At 36.7% G+C, this 23,998-nt stretch overlaps 1 protein-coding gene across 1 annotated transcript; it reads right to left on the bottom strand.

Moving 5' to 3' along the window:
* Window positions 1–4,393: 4,393 nt before the first annotated feature.
* On the bottom strand, window positions 4,394–6,926 carry LOC120074958. Its single transcript, XM_039028069.1, has 5 exons — window positions 6,523–6,926; window positions 6,319–6,446; window positions 6,119–6,231; window positions 5,102–5,284; window positions 4,394–4,712 (listed from the first exon to the last, which is right to left on the bottom strand). The coding sequence occupies exons 1-5, from the start codon at window positions 6,846–6,848 to the stop codon at window positions 4,683–4,685; spliced, it is 780 nt and encodes a 259-aa protein (XP_038883997.1). The 5' UTR covers window positions 6,849–6,926; the 3' UTR covers window positions 4,394–4,682.
* Between the last annotated feature and the right edge of the window lie 17,072 nt (window positions 6,927–23,998).

Raw genomic sequence — 23,998 nt, 5'->3', positions numbered from 1 at the left:
GAGACCCTTGTTTCACATCTAGTTTTGGAGAAGAGAATCTCCAGACAGGCATTAGAGGTACTAGGTTGAATTTCAGCACAGCTTTTCACCTACAGATAGATGGGTAAACATTGAAGGATATGTTACGCGCTTGTGCATTGATGTATTTTGAGAGTTGGGACTCTTCACTTGCATCTGATAGAGTTTGCTTATAATAATAGTTATCAAGCTTACTATTAGCATGTCGCAATTTAAGTCCTGTATGGGAAGGGTTGCAGATCTCCTATCTCTACTGGGATGAGGTTGGTGAATGAAAAATTGTTGGGACATTGAGTTAGTGCAGACTACAAATGAGGCAATGCAGAAGATTATACTATGTATAACAAATAGCTCAAAGCAGACATAAAAGTTATTGCCGGTAAAGAATTGGAATCTGTTTTTGAAAGTAGCACCTATGAAGGTGTTCTGAGGTTTGGTAGAAAAGGAAGCTAAGTCCTCATTTCATTGGACCATTCGAGGTCTTGGAGCGAACTAACCCTGTGGCATTACTAGTTAGCATTGCCACCGTCTCCCTGTAATCATAATGTTTTTATGTCTCCATGTTGAGGAAGTATGTAACAGATCCGTCTCATGTGATGGATTTTGAGCCATGGAATGAATGAAAACTTAAGTTTATGAGGAGAAAACTATTCAAATATCTTGCAAGGAAGTGAAAGTATTGTGCAATATGGAGAGATAGTAAAAGTTTGATGATAAAACATAGTTCGAGGATACTACATGAGAACGAAGAGGACGAGATGAGACTTAGTACCCAAAGCTTTTCCAGGATTAGAACTTTCAACACAAAAAGTTTTTCTTAAGGAGGGAAGAATATGATATCCCAAAATTTTAGGTGAATTATAATTTAATTATCTTAAATTACTTGGATGTTATTTTGAGAGTTTTTTGGACTAAAATGAATTATTGGATTAAGATTCAATTTAAGTTAAGTGTTAATGTTTTAAAAAAATTGAATTTGAATTCGATTAGATGAAATCTATTTGATTTTTGGAGGAGATTTTGGAAATTGTTTTTTAAGTTAAGTGTGGGATTTAAATTGTAGAAGATAAAAGATTTGGGGAATTGGAATTTAATTTTCTAAAATTGGATAAGTTATGCGTGAATTTGGAATTTAAAGTTCTGGATTAATTTTTGGGAGACAAATCAAATTAATTTGAGATATTTAAGTTTAATTGGAAAGAGGAAAGGAGGGGAAATATTATATATATATATATATATATATATATATATATTATATATATATATATATATATATATATATATATGTAAAGGATGCCTCGTAAAGGGAAAATTGTATGGATGACTCATTTTTTGGGCTTAAATTGTCAAATGACCTATTTTTAAAGAATAATGTCAATTGACCCTCTAATGACATCATTGCCATACCAGATTACGTAAATGCCCTCACCTATTTGTCTTCTTACCCTTTTATTGAAAACCAAAACTAAACTAAAACTCTTCCATTGTCGCGCGACAAATTGAGTCTGATCGGTAAGTGAATTCAATCTGTGCCGATTGTGTCTTAAACTGATCGGTAATAGGGATAGGGTAAGTCGTTCTGGGGTTTAGAAATATTGTGAACCTATGGTTTTTTTGTTTGTTTTTTTGGTTTTTGATGTGTTCTGAGGTTGAAGACGAGTAGAAAGAGAGAATGTGAGTGAGATAAGTGAGAGTAAAATCAGCGAGAGCGATACTAAAGAGAGCAACAACAATGAGAGCGATACCAGAGAGAGCGAGACTAGAGAGACAATGTCTAAAGAAAATCTTTCTCTTCGAAAAGGAGAGAGACCAAGAGAGAGAGAAAGAGAGAGAGAAATGGAGAGAGGTGAGAGAGAGAGAAAGAAAGAGAGAGCGAGATAGAGAAAGAGAGAGCAATGGATGTGCAGATGAAAGAAATACTAATTCAAGAAATGTTTGTTAATTAAAATTAGAATTAGTGGTTAAAAAATTGTTGTATTAATTGCTTAGCTAAAGTATAACTTAATAACAATTAGCTTTCGAGAGCAAAGATCAATTGGCTACATTCATCGCTCTCTCTCACTCTCTCTCCCTTTTGAAGAGAAAGATTTTCTCTAGACATTGTCTCGCTAGTCTCGTTCTCTCTGGTATCGCTCTCATGAGTATTGCTCTCTCTAATGTCACTCTCTCTAGTATCGCTATCATCAATTTCACTCTCATTTATCTCATTCACATTCTCTTTTTCTACTCGTCTTTAACTCCAGAATACATCAAAAACCAAAACAAACAAACAAAAAAACCATAGGTTCACAATATTTATAAACCTCAGAATGACCCACCCTATTCTCATTACCGATTAGTTTAAGACACAATCGGCACTGAAGACGGTAGTGGAAAAGTTTTAGTTTAGTTTTGGTTCTTAGTAAAAGGGTAACAAGATAAAGAGGTAAGACATTTCTGTAATCTGGTATGACGATAATGTTAGCAGATGGTCCATTGATATTATTTTTAAAAAATGAGTCATTTGACATTTTGAACCCAAAAAATGTGTCATCCATACAAATTTCCACTCGTAAAGTATGAAAGTAAAAATAATAAAAAAAAAGAGTTCTTTTTTGTGAGACCCATGCAGCCTCTCTCTATCGCTCTTCTGTCTGGATTTCTTCCATCGGCGTCTTCCACTGTAGATCGAAGCTCCAGTCGCTGCCTCAGTCGTCTGCTGCTAAGCTTTTGATGCCAACCCCGCGTCCGTCGTCGACTGTCGCCTAGTTGCATTCTCCAACAGCTGTCGTGCGCGGATTTGCTCTGCCTTTTCTGCCATCCGTCATCGTCGTCTCTGTGTTGTGTCGTCGACGGAAATCTTGAGGTTTGGTAAGAAAATGGGGTTTTCTTTTTTTGTTTTTTTGTGGTTTCTTAGATTATATCGAATGCCATTAACGTTTTGGTTTTAGTTAGCTAACGTCCATTGTGTCTGGGTTTTAGGCTGAAGATTGGAGGTACTTCAAGCTACTGCCCCGCAAGGGTTGTGGGTGTTTGGACGAATTCTTGATTGGATTGAAGTTTTTGGTAGTTATTGAGGTGCTGTCCAGCAGGTCTTGGAGCTTGATTTTGGTGTTTTTGGACCACCACATGGAGGGTAAAAATTGTTTGGAGTTGTTGGGAATTATTTCGTTGGTGGTTGAACTTAGACCTTTAGTGATAATTTTAAGTTTGATTCATGTTTTAGGATTAATTTCGGGTTGAAGGCTTTCCACGAAAATTAATTATTTGGATCAAATTCAAAATAAGTGATACTGTTACCGTGCTTTTGTGCCAGGGCAAAAGGATTTCAGAAGCATGATTTGGAATGTGTTACTCTTTTTTATACCTGAAATTTATGTGGATTATGAGTATGTTGAAATTATGTATTATTTTATGATTTGTGCTATGGGACCACTAATGAGAATTATGTATGTGATGCATATTAGACTAGTAGGGAAATTCGTCGTCTCGCCTCGTATATTTTGATACAGTGGACCAATGGGTCTAGTTCCATGTTTAGACGATGCGTCAAGCCACTAAATATGTCTAAATTGACGGTTCATTTGCATATCATAGTACCATGAACCAACAAGTTCACTCCCATATATTTTTTTTTACGATGTGTCATTAGGTCACTAGACATGCGAGTTAAGGCGAGATAGATTATTCCCTTAAATGGTCATCCTGAAACAGTTACAATATGCATGTCCCACCAATCCCAAGCATTCACTCTATGTGATTGCTTAGCTTGATCCCAATAATGGAGTTACCTACTGAATATTTTTATACTAAAGTGTTGTAAGGGCAAGGATGCTCAGACGACTGATAGAGGAATCTGTGACAGTGTCAAAGGAACCAAATAGACGCTTCTGCATTAGAGTTCTTGTGTCACTTTCACATTTTCCTCTTTTCCTTTCATGATTTAGATTTTTATTACACTTGGATGTTTTTTTTTTTAAAAAAAAAAATCAGTTAATTTCCCTCCTTTCAAAATTTATGTTTTAGGTATACCCGATTTAAGAGGTTACGAAATTTTGAGCAAAAAAACGTTGTGAGCAAAAAAAAGATAAAATCAATCCCTACCTAACAATTCGAAACGCAAAATTTGTGGTCAAGCTATATGAAAGCTAAATAAGATGTGTTGTGATTCACACATTTGTCAAAATCTAAAGCCCAAACATGGAGTAGTATTCCAAGTCACTCTCACAAGTGCTCCAAAATTATATTCACCATTAGTCCAACAAAAGGCCTGATGCAGAAAAATGATTTCACTGATAATTTACATTTTTCACCCTCATTACCTTTCAATCATGAATTTATACTTTTAGACCATAAATGACTTGTACATGTGTAGGAGAGATTGTACCCCAAAAGATGGAAGGCAGAAAAAAGATTATCAGACAAACTTATCGTCCTTCCTCGTTTGCTTCATCCTCGAGAGAATTGAGTAATCTAAACATTACTAGACAACAAAGGGAACTTTCTATTGATTATCTAACATTCCTCACAGGAACAGATTAGTTCAGAGGATACATTAATCAACAAAACTTGGATTAGAGAAATACACATTTTGCTTATAAGTAGGACTCTTACCAGTTAGTTTATAAGGTCCCTTTAAAGAAAAAACTTATGATACAAGCAAATGGGGGATGTTTGTCCCATCATCACCATCTTCTCACCAATGATGTCAACAACTGCACCAAATAATTTCTGTTAGAATTAAGTAACCAAAAGCAATTGCCATGGATGAGAAAGTACTGAGGGTAAACAAGTGAAATGAGAATGCACATATTGCAGAAGAAAATGGAAATGAAGCATCTTTTCCAAGCCCGTGCAGCTGTGTTTTATTGTCACAAAGCAGAGAAGTACTTTTGGAGATTGTCATATCAACTGTATCCTAAGCCAATCAACATTTTTATCGAGATGCAGTTCAACGGTGGTAATGATCCACTCATCACATGAGATCAGTTAAATATAAAGTTCAAGATAGAAATAACCAGTTTGCAAAGAAGCATTTGTGGTAAGGAATGGCATAAATAGAAATTGCAAATTTTGGATGTTGATAGTGAAGAAGCTTCTGCACCTCAAACAGTTCAAATGGGTTGCCACGCCGATATACATCGTTCTTGCTGTTATTGACTGGAAAAACTTTATACAGCATTGCTCTCCATCCAATGAGCAAAACAGCCGTGCTGCCCATCGTTACTCCAATGAAATTATATGGCGGAAGATGGCCAGACGTTGCTGCCCGAACAAGTAGACCTAGCTGCAGTAGGAAAACAAAGAAAATAGTGATATTTCCTGCTGTGATAAGTTCCAAAATTTTCTCTGTAATTCCAGACTTCGGAATTTATATGATGATCAGGATACAAGCATCACAAAATTATTATCTGTAATGAGTTAGGATCCATCTTCATAAGGGCAACCCAAGATCAAATGAATATATAAAAATAATAAAAACAGGAATCTATTTGTGACTGTGACTGGTCCTAGTTCGAATGGTATTTACATCTGAACAATCCAATTCTGGCCTTTAGTTGTAAAAATGGGGGGAAACCATTATTTTTCAGCAAACGAAGCTTTCGTCCTAGTCTATGTTTGGAAGTGCAACAAAAGTTCTTCAATCACAAGTATTTTAGTAAAAAGTTTATAATGATAAATTATACTGATGCTCATCTTCATGTTTCTGATCCATCGCTTGCAAAAACACTTTACAAATACTTTATCACAAAACATATTGAAGTGCTTCTAGTTTCTCTAAAGCACTTTATAATTGAATTTAAAACACTCCACAATTTTTTTCTAGCAAAGCAGCTGAAGGTACTTTTAAACTTTTTCCAAAGCAGTACTAGTAGCCAAGTACCAACTACCAAACATGGAAATTTTTTAAGGAATGTGGTCTTTGCCCCGATAAAAGTAATTGGCAAAACCAAAAAGTTCTGGCCTTATTCAGAATTCAGATAAGGGTTGAAGCTGGCTTTTCCAAACTACAACAAGAATTCATTCTGCTACAGTCTAGTAACCAAACTAAAACCAATTCAACTTTCGATTTCAGAACGAAGATGCACAGAATAAACACAATTAAGGCTGATAAACTTACTGGAATTCCCAAAGCCCATGATTTAGAAGCGGCAATAACAGCTTTGGAATAACCATTAATACCACGACCATCCTCCCCATAACCTCCGAGAAAGTAAGCACTCAGAAACCAACCTATTATAATCCTGCATCAATGATTCATCGAGGAAAAAGAAAATACCAAAGATTCAACTTGAAATTATGGCACAGAAACAAGCATACCAGCAATAAAAGGGTCAGCCGTGCGCAATGTCTCGAAATCAAAAACAGGTAAACCATGGCTGAATCTTCCAATTGAGGAGAACAAAAGCAAGGCCAATACATCTCCACCAGCGAGCAGAGCCACGCGGCTGAAGAAACACAAAACCATAGAACAATAAGAAAATTCATAATAAATATATCAATAAACAGAATCGTCAAAATTACCCCCATTTGCTCAAACGAGAAGACGTATTGGGCTTATCGAACTGAATTACACCTTCCAACGGAACATTCTCATCGCCGACGAAGACCGTTTGGTCAGTGGGGAAAGGAGGCGGAGTTGAAGAGTTGGACAGAGCCTGTTTCGTCGAATCGACGGTTCCTTCGGCTTTGGAAAGAGTGATATTAAGGGGTTTCGCAGGATTTCTTCTAGGAATAAATTTAGAGCGTCGAAAAGGATTAGGGTTAGAGAATTTGAGAGAGGGAAGAGTGGAGAGGGAGGACCTTCTCGCCGGTAGAACGCCGGCCGGAGCTTGGCTTAGAGGCAACATTTTTGCTTTGCCTCGCTCACCGTTGCCACTACCCTGTCTGACTTGTATTATCCTTTAGACCACAAATATTGACGGTCCTTTTATGTATTTTTTGGACTCTAATTCTATTTTTGATGGGCATAACTTTTTCTTTTTCATACAATTAATTATTTTCTTAATTGGAATTTTTGCATTTTATAAAAGGGCAAAAAAAAAAAAAAAAAAAAAAACTCTATTAGAAGATGAATATGTTCCACAGAATATTTTATGGAAAAAAAATATGTTCCTCAGAATAATATTTGCTATGATAGGTAATATACTCGGAAGAAAAATAAATTATAAAAAATATTCGTGAACTTTTATCCTTTGTTTAAAAACATTCTTTCTTTTCAAAGTTGAAATATTATACACTGTTTTTTCATAAATATTTCAACGAATATCATATGGGAATTGTGACTTGTAATGGAATGGTACGGGAAAACCTAGAACGAAAAAACAATCCATTATTTTATTTTATTTGATGTCACTACTAGATTATTTTAGGCTCTAATTTTTATCTTACGTCCTAAAGAAATTTTTTTCAATAGTATTTTTTAAATGTTTATGAAAAGTTAAAAGATGACGTACAACGTTTAAGAGAAGGAACGAACTCTTAAATAAAGGAAAAAATATTTTTTTAATTTAATAAATAAAAGAACACCATAAGTCAATTTGAAGTTAATCTAACTAAGGTATATGCCATCACAAAGAGGAAATGTCTCGTTTGGTAACCATTTTTTTTTTGTTTTTATTTTTGAAAATTAAATCTATGAGACTATTTTCACATTCAAATTTCTTCTTTTGTTATCTACTTTTCATCAATGTTTTAAAAAACTAGACCAATTTTTGAGAACTAAAAAAAAGTAACTTTTAAAAAGTTTTTTTTTTTTGTTTTTGAAATTTGGCTAAAAATTCAATCATTATGCTTAAAGATGCAAATTATAATAAGAAATTGGATGATATATACTTAATTTTCGAAAATAAAAATAAAAAATAAAATAATTATCAAACGAGACCAAATATTTTCATCCTTTTTTCACCGAGAATAATAAATCTTAAATATCTAAAGCTAGTGAGCTTAAATAAAATGGACGCTTGTTAATTTGAAATAACCCTGGTAGATGTTGTAGATGGGCATGAATGGCTGATATTATCCCTCCAGTCATCATATTATTTTATTTTTCACTGTTTATTTGAATTTTCATTTCACTTTTTTTAGTTTGACCATTTATTAGTCATTTTTTTTATTAAAGAAAAAGTCAAAATCTATGTTAAATAACATGAAATTGGGTACATAAAACAATTATCAAATACTTAATTGACACATATCATCACCCTTAAACAATCTACAAATTTCTATATCACACTTATTGTATTAAAAAAAAATAATACTTATTCAAGATGTGTTTGAGGTAAAAACTATTTTAAGACTATAATAATTAACTACCTCTTACTACAATAAATACTATTTTGTATTCCTCAATTAGCTACAATCAACACTATTTCAAAACGCTCATTTATTAGTATTTACTATTTGCTACAGTTTTTAATATTTTACATTCATCATTTTTTTATTCTATGCTACAATGTTTACTATTTTATTTTCAAACTAAAATAATTTACACCTCAAACATATACTATTATAACCCAAACTAAAATAATCTACACTCCAAATACAAACTATTATAACCCAACTATAATGACCTAGGACTATAATAACCAACTCCTTATCCCAAATGACCCCTTAATGTTTCACTCCACATTCTTAGATAGATCCTTCACATTCCTTTGAGTCACATAATTATCACAATTATATGATGAGAATAACTCAGATGTTGTTATTGTAGGTGTTGTTGTACCTATGTTTGTCTTGCTAGATAGTTGACCAATAATACTATAATGTCGCTTTAAAAAAAAGGATAATTTTTTTTATTCTTTTATTTTTTAAATAGAGAAAGGGGTAGCATGAAGATTAGGTGCAGTCTAAGTTGTATATAATCATTGATCTTGTATGATATTCATATTATCTACCTTGGACATAAAAACTCATCGTCTTACATTTTATTTTACTTTAAAATTTTTGTATCGATTAGGAATGTTATTCCTAGCTTGATGCCCTAGATCTTTTTCTAACTTAGCCATTATAAGACTCTATTTCCAAAATATTGTTTTCTATACTTCCATATTTGTTGTATTTAAAATTCGCCTTTGTTTCAAAAATTATTTAAAGACTTTATTGATTAGGACAATTGCAACTTTAATTAAAAAGAAAATTGAAAATTGGATGCGTGTCCTAAGGTTTTGGTTTTTTGCAAACATGTCAAAAAAACTTCCACCTGAAAATCTGATTGCTATCTAATTTCTATGTGATTGTTATATGATTGTCATCTGATTTTTGTATGATTGTCACACCTACAATTACAGAAAAGTTGAAATCATGACTTTAATTTTTTAAAATGTATTTGTCATATAATGCAATTTCTTGTACTATAAACACCAAATTAAAGATACAATTATAATGCAACCATTCCAACAAGGGAGTAAAAAGAAAACAGGATGGAAATCATTTACAGAAATGTTAAAATACAAAAAAAATTGATGTATTCACATGCATAACAAAAACAAAATGTGCCCATGTCTTGTTTTCTTTTGTGTTTAATTAGATAGCTTACACGTGTTTTTAGTGCTCCTAAAAATGAGATATAACTTTTATATTATATTTGTTATAAATATTATGATAATAGATACCTATTAGATGTTCATGTTTAGTGTCAATTGACCATATGTCATATCCTCATTTTTCAAACTTTTGTTCATGTGTCTCAACATTGCATATTATTAGTGTCAATGTAATCCTCCACCTCCTACTTGTCAAATTGTTTATAAATAGTGACATTTGGTAGGTTCTGGAACACATATTGAGCAAAGTCCATGAAAATTGGAGAAAATAGAGAATTAGAGAAATTTCTTATTTTATATTTTGTTAATTTATTTTAATATTTATTTATTTTATTATTATATTATATTATATTTCATTGGTATCTGTATTCCGATTGTGCTCCTCAAGTTCACAACACGTTATCAGCACGAGCTCCTATCGTTTTTCTTGTTAAAGGTAGGTCTTAAAGATATGTCGATTTTTTTTTCTCTTCATTATAATTAATAAATTTGATGTTATTTTACATATTTAATATCTATTAAATTTCTAATATAAATATAATATTTTGTGATCTACCATGACAAATTTTACAAAATTAGAATTTGTAGTATTTGATTTTAATGGTAATAATTATTTGTCATGAATGCTTTATGCCAAAATACACCTAGATGCCATAAAGATATGATCATCGGAAAACAAGTATTCTTCCTCAAGCTCGTTATGAGTGGATGCACTTGAGGCTACAAGATTTCAAATCAATAAGTGATTAAAACTCCGCGTTATTTAAAATCAGTTCGAAACTGTTATTATACGGCGAGAAAATTATTGATGTTGATATGTTAGAGAAAACATTTTCTACATTTCATGTCTTGATATGCTCTTGCAGCAGCAATCTCGAGAGAAATTTTTTAAACAATATTCTGAACTAATTTTATGTCTCCTCATGGCCGAACAAAATAATGAGTTATAGATGAAAAATCATGAATCTCGATCAACTGGAACAACACCATTCACTGAACTGAATGTTGTAAATGTTAATAATCGTGGTTGAGGTCGTGATCATGGCAGAGGAAGAAATAATTATTATTTTTACGGTGGTCGTTTTAATCATTCAAATTTCAAAAAAACCACACAAAATGATGATCATAAAGCTCCATAAAATAAGCGTTCAAAAAGTGTAGAAAATAAATGCTTCCGACGCGGAATGACTATGCATTGGTCATGTGCCTGTCGTACGTCAAAACACTTAGTTGATCTCTATCAACCCTCCCTGAAGGAAAAAGAGAAAAATGTTGAGCAAATTTTGCATACCAGGATAATGACATATTTGACCCATTCTATATGACAATTTTGGATGTGACAGACTTCTTTGAATCTCCTAAAGAGAAAATCGGCAGAATTGATGGAACATCAAGTGTTTTCTTTGACTTTGTAAATATTTAGACTTAATGTTGGCTTTTTTATTCATCTCCATATTTTTTTTCCTTCTCTTAGTAGATTTTAACCTTTGTATATTCTAAATGTTGTTTTCCCTGTTGTAATTATTTTCTTTTAATGAAGAAACCTGGATCATTTTCAAGTGTTGATTGACTAAAAAATGAGTAAAAAACTATGTCCAGTAGACAGTGCAACTACACATACAATATTTACAAGTAGAAAATATTTTTCCAAACCGACAATCCTGGAAGAAAAAGTTAATACGATATCAGGTTCTACAAACCTAATTGAAGGCTTTGAAAATGCAAATATTATTTTTCCTAAAGGAACAAAATTTACAATTGACAATGCATTATTCTTTAGCCAATCAAAGAGAAATCTACTTAGTTTTAAAGATATATGTTGCAATGGTTATCATATTGAAACTGATAATAAGAATAATGTGGAATATCTATATATTATATCTACTTTCTCAAATGAAAAACATATATTAGAAGAGTTGTCTACTTTATTTTTTGGATTATATGATAATTATATACGAGTAATTAAAAAATATGCAACAATGAACCTAAAGTTCATGAATTCATATATATTTACAATTTGGCATGACAGATTAGGTCATCCAGGGTCTATAATGATGAGAAAAATTATTAAAAATTCAAATGGACATCCATTGAAGAGCCAAAGATTCTTCAATCTAATGAATTACCATGTGATGTTTGCTCTCAAGGCAAATTAATAATTAGACCTTCACCAGCCAAAGTGGAAATTGAATCCCATGCATTTTTAGAATGAATTAATGGTGATATATATGGACTTATTAACCCACCAAGTGGACCATTTAGATATTTTGTGGTATTAATAGTCGTATCCAGTAGATGGTCAAAAATGTGCTTCTTATCAAGTCGAAATCTTGCATTTGCAAGATTATTTGCTCAAATAATTAAGTTAAGAGCACAATTTCCTGATTATATAATTAAGACCATTCGTCTTGATAATGTTGGTGAATTTACATCCCAAGATTTTGATAATTATTGTATGTCAATTGGGATAAATGTTGAACATCTTGTAGCTCATGTTCATACACAAAATGGTTTAGCAGAATCGTTCATAAAACGTTTGTTGTTAATTTCTAGACCATTGCTTATGAGAGTTAAGCTTCCTACATCTGTATGGGGACATGTTATTTTGTATGTAGCGCTACTTGTACGCATTAGGCCAGAAGCTTATCATAAGCACTCGTCATTACAATTAGCTTATAGCCATGAGCCAAATATTTCTGATCTGAGAATTTTTAGATGTCCAGTATATGTTCCAATTGTTCCACCACAACGTACTAAGATGGATCCTCAAAGGAGGTTAGGAATATATGTTGGATATGATTCCCCATCAATTATTAAATATTTTGTACCCTTGACAGGTGATGTATTTACTGCACGATTTGCTAATTGTCATTTTAATGAGACATATTTTCCAACATTGAAGGGAGGAATTAAGAAGTTAGAAAAAGAAATTACATGAAATGCATTGTTATTGTCTCATTTAGATCTACAGATCAATGTGAACTTGAAGTTAAGAAGATAATTCATTTGACAAATATAGCAAATCAGTTACCAGATGCAAAGAAAGTAACTAAGTCACATATACCGGGTGCAAATGTTCTACCGAAAATTGATATCCCAACACAACAAGTTGTCATGTCACTAATGAGTTTGGAACACGCCACAATTGTGGTAGACTAATGGGTTCCAAAGATAAAATTCCTCAAAAAAAGAAAAGCTAATAAGACTTGGTTGAGGATATAAATACCCATGAAGAATTCATGACATGACTAATGAGGAGGGTGGAATATATAAAGATAATAATGAGATTTCAATAAACTATGTCATGATAGAAAAAAGATGAAACTAAACTCATGTAGTTATTGATAACATTTTTACGTTTAACGTTACTCTTGATATTATAGCTGAAAATGAGGATTTTGAACCAAAATCTGTTGAAGAATGTCGACATAGAAAAGATTGGCTTTAGTGGAAAGAAGCAATCGAGACAGAATTAAACTTATTTTCAAAACGTTAGACTTTTAGGCCGGTAGTCTGAAGACCAGAAGGTGGGAAACCTGGGAGATACAAATAGGTATTTGTGAGGCAAAGAAATGAAAATAATGAGGTCACAAGATATAAAGCAAGATTAGTTACACAAAGTTTTTCACAAAGATCTGGTATTGATTATGAGGAGACGTATTCTTTGATGGTGGATGCAATTACATTAAGATATTTATTTGGTCTGACCATGTATGAAAGAAAGTTATCAAAATAATCCAATATGTTCATGTGTTTTTATAAAGAAATCACAATCAGGATTTGTTATTATAACTGTATATGTTGATGACTTAAATATAGTTGGGACCCCTGAAGAGCTTTCAAAGTAATAAAATATCTTAAGAAAGTATTTGAGATGAAAGATCTTGGAAAACAAGTTTTGTCTGGGTTTGCAAGTTAAATATTTAGTAAATGAGATATTTATTCATCAGTCAACTTATACAGAAAAAGTTTTGAAAAGATTTTATATGGACAAAGCACATCCATTGAACATACCAATGGAAGTTTGTTCACTAGATGTGAAGAAAGATATATTTCGACCTCAAGATGATAATGAGAAACTTCTTAGTCCTGAAGTACCATATCTTAATGCAATTTGTGCACTTATGTATCTTGCTTATAATACAAGACCACATATTGCATTTTCAATAAATTTATTAGCAAGATATATTTCTTCTCCAACAAAGAGACATTAGAACGAAATTAAGCATATACTCCATTATCTTCGAAGAACGATTGTTAAGAGTTTGTTTTATACAAATAAATAAAATTTTGATCTAGTTGGTTATCTAGATTCTAGGTATTTATCTAATCCACACAAAGCTAGATCTTAAACAGGTTATCTATTCACATGTGGAAGAACTATTGTATCGTGGCGATTAATGAAATAGACCATAGCGGCTACTTCCTCAATTCATACTGAAATTCTTGCAATTCACGGGACTAGTCGAGAATGTGTATCGCTAAGATCAATGACTCAGCACATTTGTGAAGCATGTTTCTCTTCTAATAAACATCTTCCAACAATATTATAGGAAGACAACACAACATGCATATCCTAAATCAAAGGATGATGTATTAAAGGAGATGGAACAAAGCATATTTCACCAAAGTTTTTCTTACACTCATGATCTTGAAAAAAATGGCGACATCATTGAAAGATAACTTGACATACTTATTTACAAAGGCATTACCTACCACAATCTTTTCCCTTCACTAGGATTTTTTTTCTCATTGGGTTTTTGTTAAACTTGGGCCAATTACCCTTATTTTATTGACAGTAAGGGAGAGTTCGAGAGTTCCCTTCCTCTCCTCTCAATCCCATAACAAAGATTGTTACACCAAAATCATTTCCTACCTTCCAATGGCCTCAATGGCCTTACAAATACTCTCCTCCCTCACTTGTGGACCCCCCTTCCTTCCTCACATAACTAACAATATTCTTAGGGCCCACATTTATTTATTTCATTACATTTTGCCTATCTCATTACCTAACCTCTCCTTAGTCTTCCTTCTTCTCTCATATACTTTTGTTACTTGAGGCTATCATTACCCACCCCCAACAAACCACCTTGTCTTCAAGGTGAAAATCAGGAAATTGGTCATTAATGATGCTCAGAAGCTCCCATGTTGCATCGACCGCGTCACCATTCTCCCAACGAATTAGGACTTCCAATTGCTAGTTATTAGTTGGGGATATGCGTAATCCCAACAATTCAGCTGGTTGGGTAATGAAGGACAAGTCAGCAGCCAATGTTGAAGGAATAGGCACCATCGGCAGGTCATAGCCAGTGGCTTTGCGCAAGACGGATACATGGAAAATAGGGTGGATGCCGGTCTCAGGTGGTAAGGCGATGCGGTACGCCGTCTTTCTTATGCAGTCAATTACTTGGAATGGCCCAACAAACCTTGGTGCAAGCTTAGGGCGTTTGTGTCCCGATAAGGAGGATTGCCTATTGATGCGTTATTTTATTAAGTGTGGAAAATGGATGATATGCGTTGATGGAATTACGTTGTGCACTAAAGTTTCCCCAGCGGAATTCAAGTGTAAATTCCTCTGAGTTTCCTGGTAAGTCCAGGGTCGAACACAAGGACTTGTGAAAATAGTTGCGTTAGAGATTTTTATGAAAACTTACAGTAACCAGTAAAATAAATAAAGTGATTGGTTTGTTGTTGCGTTAATGAAAATAATAATAAATGTGGTAGAGTTCGAAAAGAGTTGGAAACGGAAAATACGATGAATATACGGTGAACGGGTTGAGAAGGGTTTTGGCTAACACTCCCTAGGTTGGGTTCATGCCAATAGTAAACCACCTCTTGGCGTGAATGCCACGACTTCTAAGGCTAGAACACATGCGATAAATATGCGATGAGTCTATAGGGTTTACACATAAACCTTTATCTCTATTTATGCAATGACAACATGACATTCACACAAATATGCGACTACATAATATCATTCCTATTCCTAGGATGCATGTGATGCAAGTTGACAAACAAAGCTTATCTCTAAGTCCTTATTTCTTGTTTATGCAGGCCTAATCTTGCTCTTTCAAGTCAGATTCTAACCTAGCTCTCTCGAGACATTAGGTTCTTTCTTTAGATTCTCTCTCGAGCAACTCTAAAGGGATGTTTTGCACAACATAAAACAAGACAATCGCAAGAAATGAACTTCCTAGATCATGTTAGCTTAGTTTCTCTCAACCCATTCAACTAGTTTAGCTACTCATGCGTATTAAGAGAGTGAGCAGATGTAGAAATAGAACTTCCATTGAATAGATAAAAGATGAAGTACAGAATAACAATGCAAGTATAATAAAGAGCCTGGAGCAATTTCTTGCCACCAGGTGTTACACTGTTCTACTTGTGCTCTAAAGATATTCTCACTTTCACGAGAGTCAACCCGCTCTCTACTCTTACGCCCCAAGGTTCTCTCTCGAGCTCCCTTGGACGATCTCTGGTGTCACCACTCTTCTCTAGCTCTATCGTGAAATGGCAAAGAAAACTATGAACAGAGATATGAACTTGTAAAGTGATGAAGTAATCAACTGCTTAATCCCTTCTCTGAAGAATGCACTTGGTATTTATAGGACATCAAAGGTGAAAGGTGGCTTATCTCTCCTGGTTGTACAGATGGAACAACTTTAATTCCTGACTGATGCGCCGGATAGTTGTCACCGATAAGGCTGGATGTACTTTGTGATCATTATCGGCTATCAACTTAATTTGATCCGACTGCTGTCAGCTTTCTCTCCCATCGATCTTAATTGTCCTTCTGTCCGGATGCGCCCACCATATTGTGGTGATTCTTCTTGGGTGGATGTTTGCGAGCACGATCAACGCAAAATCTTACTACCCTAATGCATTGGACGCATGCGACCACAATATTGTAGCGTTTATGCTTAATGGACGTAATTTAACATATTCCATCAACGCAATCCAACATTGTTTATGAACTTATTACTATGATAACGTGCATTTCTACCCGTTATCACCTATATGGTTTGAGTTTGTGATACACCCAATCCCCAATACTGAACTCGATATCGCGTCTTTTGGCATTGGCTATCTTTATCATTCGTTGATTTGCTTTGAGCAAAGATTCCTTGAATCTTGCTAACATGGTATCTCGGTCTTTTAGCTGAACATCAACCTCGTTGACTAAGCTGGTGCCATTATGTATCCGAGCACCGATGGACGGGGGTAGCCGTATAGTATTTCGAAAAGGATAACTTGGGTAGCTGTATGAAAGGACATTTTATAGAAGAATTCTGCCCAAGGAACCCATTTAGCCCACTGTTTGGGGTTGCTCATTGTAAATCACCTTAAGTATGTTTTTATTCCTTTGTTCACTAGTTCCGTTTGCCCATCCGTCTATGGATAGTAGGCCGTACTTCGACACAATTGAGTTCCCAACATGCAAAAGAGTTCTTCCCAAAACAAGCTGGTAAAAATTTTGTCATGGTCAGAAACAATACTACGTGGGTAGTCGTATAGGCGAACAATTTCTTTGTCAAAAATCCCAGCCACCGAGTAAGTAGAAAATGGGTGTTTAAGAGTGATGAAATGGGCATATTTGGATAAACGGTCCACGACAACCATAATAGTATCAAATACTTTGGACTTTGGTAGTCCTTCGATAAAATCTATAGAGATGTCCACCTACACTCAATCTGAAATAGGCAAGGCTTGTAGGAGGCCTACGGGGGATAATGTTAAATATTTTGCTTGTTGACACACCCCACATTCAGCCACGAACTACTGTACTTTCTGCTTCATACCCTTCCAATACACTTCTTGGATAATCTTTGGTACGTTTTTAGGCTCCCTTGATGACCTCCTACCGGGCTATTATGAAACTCTTGTAGTAGAAGAGGGATGGTGAGAGAAGTGGTTGGTATCGCAATCTGCCCTTTGTAGTAAAAGAGTTCCCCCTGTAGGCTATATCCCACTGGCGTCGGTTGTCCATCCAACAAGGACTGCCAGATCTCATTCAACTCACTATCATTACATACTTGTTCAACAAATAAGGCGTTGTTCAATCCCTTCACTACACTATGTAGGCTAAGTTCACATGTGGTGGGCAATCGTGAAAGTGCATCTGCTACTGAATTTTCTGTTCCTCGTTTATATTCAATATTGAAGTCGTACCCCATGAGTTTGGCGCTCGATCATTGGTATCCCCTGCAATCATTCTTTGCTCTAACAGAAACTTGAGACTTTTCTGATCCGTGGGACTATGAAGTGCCTTCCTAATAGATATTGTCTTCGTTTCTGAATTGCAAACACCATGGCCATAAGTTCTCTTTCATATACCACTTTGAAGCTATGGGTAGGGGATAACGCTTGGCTAAAATATGCCAATGGTCGTATCTGTTTCCACAACAAAAGGCTCATCGAAGTTAGGTCACCCCAAAATCGGCATAGACATCATAGTTCACTTAAGGCATTGGAAGGTTTCTTCTGCTTCATCACTCCAACTAAAGTTCCCCTTTTTCAACAACTGAGTCAATGGTAATGCAATAGCACCGTAGTTGGCCACGAATTTTCATAATAATCGGTGAGGCCAAGAAATCCTTGTAGTTCTTTCACATTCTGAGGTGTAGGTGATAGTTGGTAGAAATACAAGTTATTGTAGCCTTTTATTTAGAATTGTGAGGGCTCACAAGTAGAATATGCGGTGATAATACTAAGAATTCATGTGAAAAAGTGAGCTTGCATCGATCAGCATGGGAAATCTCTACTAACCCAATATTATGCATTATTCTATGTCAAAATGTCTATTTTTGTAGCTATCGCAAGAATCGATCGCATGCGGTGAATCCCAGACCATCGCATGGGTGTTACGGTTATTGATCGCATGTGTTCATCGCATGGATGTTGCGACTATAGAGTAATAACCATGATAGAAGGGTGATCGCAAGGTTGGTGGAATGCGATAGTACTTCGGAAAAAACGAGCATGAACGCATATCTTGGGAGTATGGAAAAGATGATGTTGACATTTCACCTACCGCGCCGTTAGTGGCAGTGATTCAAAGTGGGACTATCAATGCTGTTGGCGTTTGAGCTCTATAAATAGAGCCTTAGAGACCAAATTCAAGGTATCCAAGCTTCTGTCTTAAGGCAGATCCTTGTGATCACAGATGAGAGCATGAGCAAGACATTCTTTGAGAGTTCTTCATTCCTTCAACCCATTCCGAGTGACGACTGGAGCTTTTCTGGAGATAGAACTCGAGAGAGTCTATTTCATCGCCCATCCATGGCACCATCGGCAGCCTTGACATACATCTGATGGAAGTAAGAGATTGCCTACATCTAGCCCTCCATCTCTCTTCTTATCTCTGTATTGTATTACATTTTTGCTTAAGACATTAATACATTTTGTAATCAATACATCTCTTTATTTCCTTCGACTCCATCTTCATTAACTTCTTCTTTATCATCCCTTACTTTCATTGCAACGAACTAAGTAAGATTGCAAGAGTTATCGTATACTCAATCATGCGGCATAGAGATATGAAGCATGTAGCAAACCATCGAGAGGTGTGCATTGCGCGAGTATAGTGAGGTAATCCTCTTTGCTTAGTGTGAGGCTGTAGCAATGCTTATCTATGAGCGGTCGCAATGCTTGTCTATGAGCCGATCAGTGGCTACTAACTGCCCGAGAGGGTAAGTAGTGGAACTCACTAAGCAAAGTAAGCAGTGTTCCTAGAGATAGGAATAATCTTATAATCAACACAATCATCTGACCACCGAGAGGTGTGCGACGCATTAGTGTGGCGAGCTGGGATTACCCTTGCGATCAAGCTTAATAATGCGGTGAATTTATCCCCTCCACCATTTTATCTATTTTTTCATGCATCTTATTATGCGTTAACAGTTGCCGCATCTCTACCAATTCTCATAGTCATACTTCCATTGCTCAATCTGTTTAGTTAGGAGTAGGAGTAGTGCATTAACGCATAGTCTTTTAACTCCCTTATTCTTTTATTCATCACCGTAAACGCATTGCTTCGCAATATGTAGTTACAAGTCCCTGAGTTCAATCTCGGATCATCCTAAGAAACTTGTGATTTTTGTTATACTTGGCGAGAAGGCAAGAAAACTTGTGGCAGGAATGCATGATCATCACATATATTCTTAATCGCATATTGCATATTTCTTAGTCCAACGCATGACCATCGACGCATGGAGATCAATGCATAGCATAAGAACATGCATTACGTAAGGCCATGTGTTCATTGCCTCTAATTTGGTTGGATCTGTTGAGACCCTTTGCTCTGAGATAATGTGACCCAAATACTCAATGCTAGTAGCTTCGAAATGACACTTCTTCAAGTTTGCAACCAACTAGTTTCGAACTAGAGTTTCCAGGATTGTTGATAAGTGGACAACATGCTCTGCCATGGATTTTCTATAAACCAGGATATGATCAAAGAAGACCAAACCAAAGCGGCGAAGATATGGCTTCAGAATATCGTTCATGGTTGTCTGAAAAGTAAACGGAGCGTTTCTCGGGCCGAAGGGCATTACTAAAAACTCATAATGGCCTTCGTGCATTCTAAACGCTGTTTTATGGACATCACTTGGCTGGACCCGAATCTGATGGTATCCTGATTTCAAATCAATTTTTGAAAAAATTGTAACGCCAAACAACTCATCTAATAATTCATCAACAATAGGGATAGGATACTTATTTGGAACTGTGACATTGTTCAAAGCCCGATAATCTAAACAGAAGCGCCAACTTCCATCTTTCTTTTTGACTAACAGAACAGAGCTTGAGAATGCACTTCGACTGGGCTAAATTATCCCTACCATCAATATCTCCTTTACCATCGTTTCAATCTCATCTTTCTGAAACTGAGGGTAACGGTATGGTCTCATATTAATTGGCCCAGTTCCCAGTCGTAACTCGATGGCATGATCATGGACTCGAGTTGGTGGAAGTTTTGCCGGAGTTTGAAAAACCGCCTCAAAATCACAAAGCAGCTCCTTAATTTCGTTTGGCATAGCTGGCCGCCCCTCAAGTAACTGGCCTTCATCTCCCAAGGTGGTGTCTCAGTTCATATCTAGTGCATTCAACTCAATTAAAACCCCTTGGTCTCCTTACTCCATCGCCTTTACCATGGATTTCAACGATATTTTGATTTCTCTAGGCCTCGGTCACCTTTGCAGCTGGACCAACCAATCCCCAACAGTGAATTCCATTGTTGACAATCTGTAATTGAACCTAATTTGCCCCAATGTTTCCAACCAGACCATTCCCAAGATGACCTCTGCGCTGTCCAAAGGTAAGGGAAGGAAATCTTGTATTATAGACAAATCAGAGATAGTTATAAACATACCTTTACAAATTCCTAAAGCTTGAACTAATCCTCCCGAGCCCAATACTACATCGAATCCCTTCGATGGTGAGACCGACAACTGTAACTCGGCAAACAACTCTGAGCTAATGAAGTTGTGAGTCGCGCCCCCATTAATCAAGACAATCACCTCTCGGCCTCCAATGACTCCCCGAACTTTGATTGTTTTAGGTGAGCTCAACCCAGCCAACGAATTTAATGATAGGTTCGCGATTTTCTTTATGTCCTCTCCCTGTGCTTCTGCGGATTTGTACTCCACTATGTCGGGCTCTTCACTTTCTTCAGCCAAATCTTCCCCTTCCTGCACAAACATAAACTGTAGTTCTTTCTTCTTACAACATTGGTCGAAGCTGAACTTCTCGTCACATTGGAAATATAGCCCTTTGTCTCTCATTTCCTTCATTTCTGCATCCAACAACCGTCGATAAGCACCAACGGCATTCCCCTTCGCTCTCGTTTCTGCCCGGGTGGTGATCGTCGTCGAAGAACCCGTTGAACTCCCTCGACTTAGGCTAAACGTGATCGATTGACTACTCAGGCTATTGGATCCACAACTACCCGCCCTGCTAGCGCTTGACCCGCCTTTCGTAACCAGGTTATTATTTTCCGTCGACTTTCCTACCCAGCCTTCGTTGAAGCAGCTGATCCTCTTCAATTAATTGGGCCATTTTAATTTTTTCTTTGAGGCCTTCGGGCTTTAATTTTCTCATTTTGCTTTGGATTTTCTCTTTAAGACCACATACAAACTTACTATCCAAGGCCTTGTCACCTAGTACTTTCAAGTCGGCGAAGTAACGCCCAAACTTCTGTGGATATTCCCTTACCGTTGTCTCCTCCTGCAATTTCATCACCCTCGTGTACCAATCTGCCTCACTTGCTGGCCGAAATCGCGTTAGAAACAGATCCCAGAAATGCGACTAGCTCCCCACTGATGACCAGTCATCTTCCCATTGATACCAGTCTAAGGCTTTGCCCTCTAAGCACAATACGACTACGTCCAACTTATCTTTCTTCGAGAGCTGATTTACCACGAAGTAGCGTTCCACCCTATGTGGCCAGCCGTCGGGGTTCTCATCATCTTCCCCCTTGAAGATTGCACCTCCAACTTCCTCAGCCTTATATCAAATAACGGTACCTCTTTGTTACTAGGTGCGTGGATCCCTTCTTTACTCTCTTGGCTTTCTACTCGTGTTGAGGACCCTTCCACGACCTGTTTCCTTTTTTTCGACAATGCCCTTCGGACGACAGCGAGTGTTTCTCATGGTTTTTCATCGCCTCCAGTGCGACAGGATCAGGGCCATCTGTGCGGACATGTTGTCCATCCATCTTTTAACGTTCTTTGATTGCAGACTCATCTTCTCCTCCATTTCGGTTTGTTTTTCTTCCATTGCTATCATTCGACTTTCCATTTTTCCCACCATACCCAGGCAACTGCTCTGATACCAAGCTGATAAACTTGGAACAATTACCCTTATTTTATTAACCGTAAAGGAAAGTTTGAGAGCTCTCTTCCTCTCCTCTCAATCCCATAACAGAGCTTATTTGGTGCCCCAAATAGCTATCGGGATCAGCGGGGCTGCCACGAGGCCCAACTTTTGTGTGTAAACTTTCTAGAGGAAGAAAACGCAAAACGGACCCAGGGATTTAGAATGATGAAAAAAAGTCATGCCCCAAATGGTTTAGCGAATGAAGCTCATTTAGTGCCCCAAATGACTATCGAGCCAGCGGGGCTGCCCTAGGGTCCAATATTTGTGCGCGAACTTTCCACGGGTGAAAACGCGAAAACGAACCCAGAGGTAAAGAACAATAAAAAAAATTCGTGCACCAGACAGTTTTGTGAATGGAGCCCATTTGGTGCTCCAAATGGCTTTCGGGTCCGAAGGGGTTGCCCTGGGGCCCAATTTTTGTGCGTGAACTTTTCGGTGGCCAAAAACGCATAAATGGACCCAAGGGTTATTGACGATGAAATAAAACTGTGCACCAGATGGTTTTGCGAAATGGCTATCGAGCTCAGCCAAGCTAGGTCGAAGCCCAATTTTTGTGCATGAACTTTAGGGTAGGCGAAAATGCGGAAACGAACCCAGGGGTTAAGTATAATGAAAACAAGTCGTGCGCTAGACGGTTTTGCGAACGGACCTCATTTGGTGCACCAAATGCCTATCGGGCTGAGCAGGGCAGCCCTTGGGCCCAATTTTTATACGCGAACTTTCTGGCCGGCGAAAACACAAAAGCTGACCAAGGGGTTAAGAACGATGAAAAAAAGCCGCGTGCCAGATGGTTTTGCAGAGGAAGCTCATTTGGTGCCCCAAATGACTATCGGGCTCGACGGGGCTGTGTCGGGGCCAATTTTTGTACGCGAACTTTCCGGCGGGCGAAAACACGAAAACAGACGCAGGGCTTAAGAACAATGGAAAAAAGCTGTATGCCAGACGATTTTACGAACGGAGTTCATTTGGTGCCCCAAATGGCTATCGGGCCTGGCGGGGCTGCCCTAGGGCCCAATTTTTATATTCGGAACTTTTCGGGACGAAAAATGCAAAAATGACCATAGGGTTAAGAACGATGAAAAAAAAGCCATCTGCCAGACGGTTTTGTAAACAAAAGCTCTTTTTGGTGCGCCAAAATGGCTACTGAGAGCCTGGTGGGTCTTCCGTGGGTCCCAATTTTTGTGCGCAAACTTTCGCGGGTGGAAAACGTGAAAATGCACCTAGCGGTTAAGCACGATAAACAAAAGTCGTGCGCCAAATGGTTTTTGTGAACGAGCTGAATTTGGTGTCCTAGAATCGCCATTATGTGCTGCAGGGGCTGCACCGGGTCACAATTTTTGTGCGTGACTTTCCAACGGCAAAAAACGCGAAAATGGACCCATGGGTTAAGAACGATGAAAAGAAGTCTGTGCGCCAAGTTTTTGAATGAGATTATTTAATGGGTTAATATTGGTGCCTCAAATGGTTATCGGACGGGCGAGCTACCTAGAAGCTTAATTTTTGTGCGTGAACTTTCTGGCAGGCGAAAATGTGTGAAAGTGGACCCAGGGTTAAAAAAATGGAAAAAAGCTGTAATGCCA

The sequence above is a fragment of the Benincasa hispida genome, chromosome 4 (assembly GCF_009727055.1).
Source record: "Benincasa hispida cultivar B227 chromosome 4, ASM972705v1, whole genome shotgun sequence".
Classification (NCBI taxonomy): Eukaryota; Viridiplantae; Streptophyta; class Magnoliopsida; order Cucurbitales; family Cucurbitaceae; genus Benincasa; species Benincasa hispida.
Note: the sequence above shows the minus strand (reverse complement) of the source record. Positions and strands in the feature narration are given on the sequence as shown.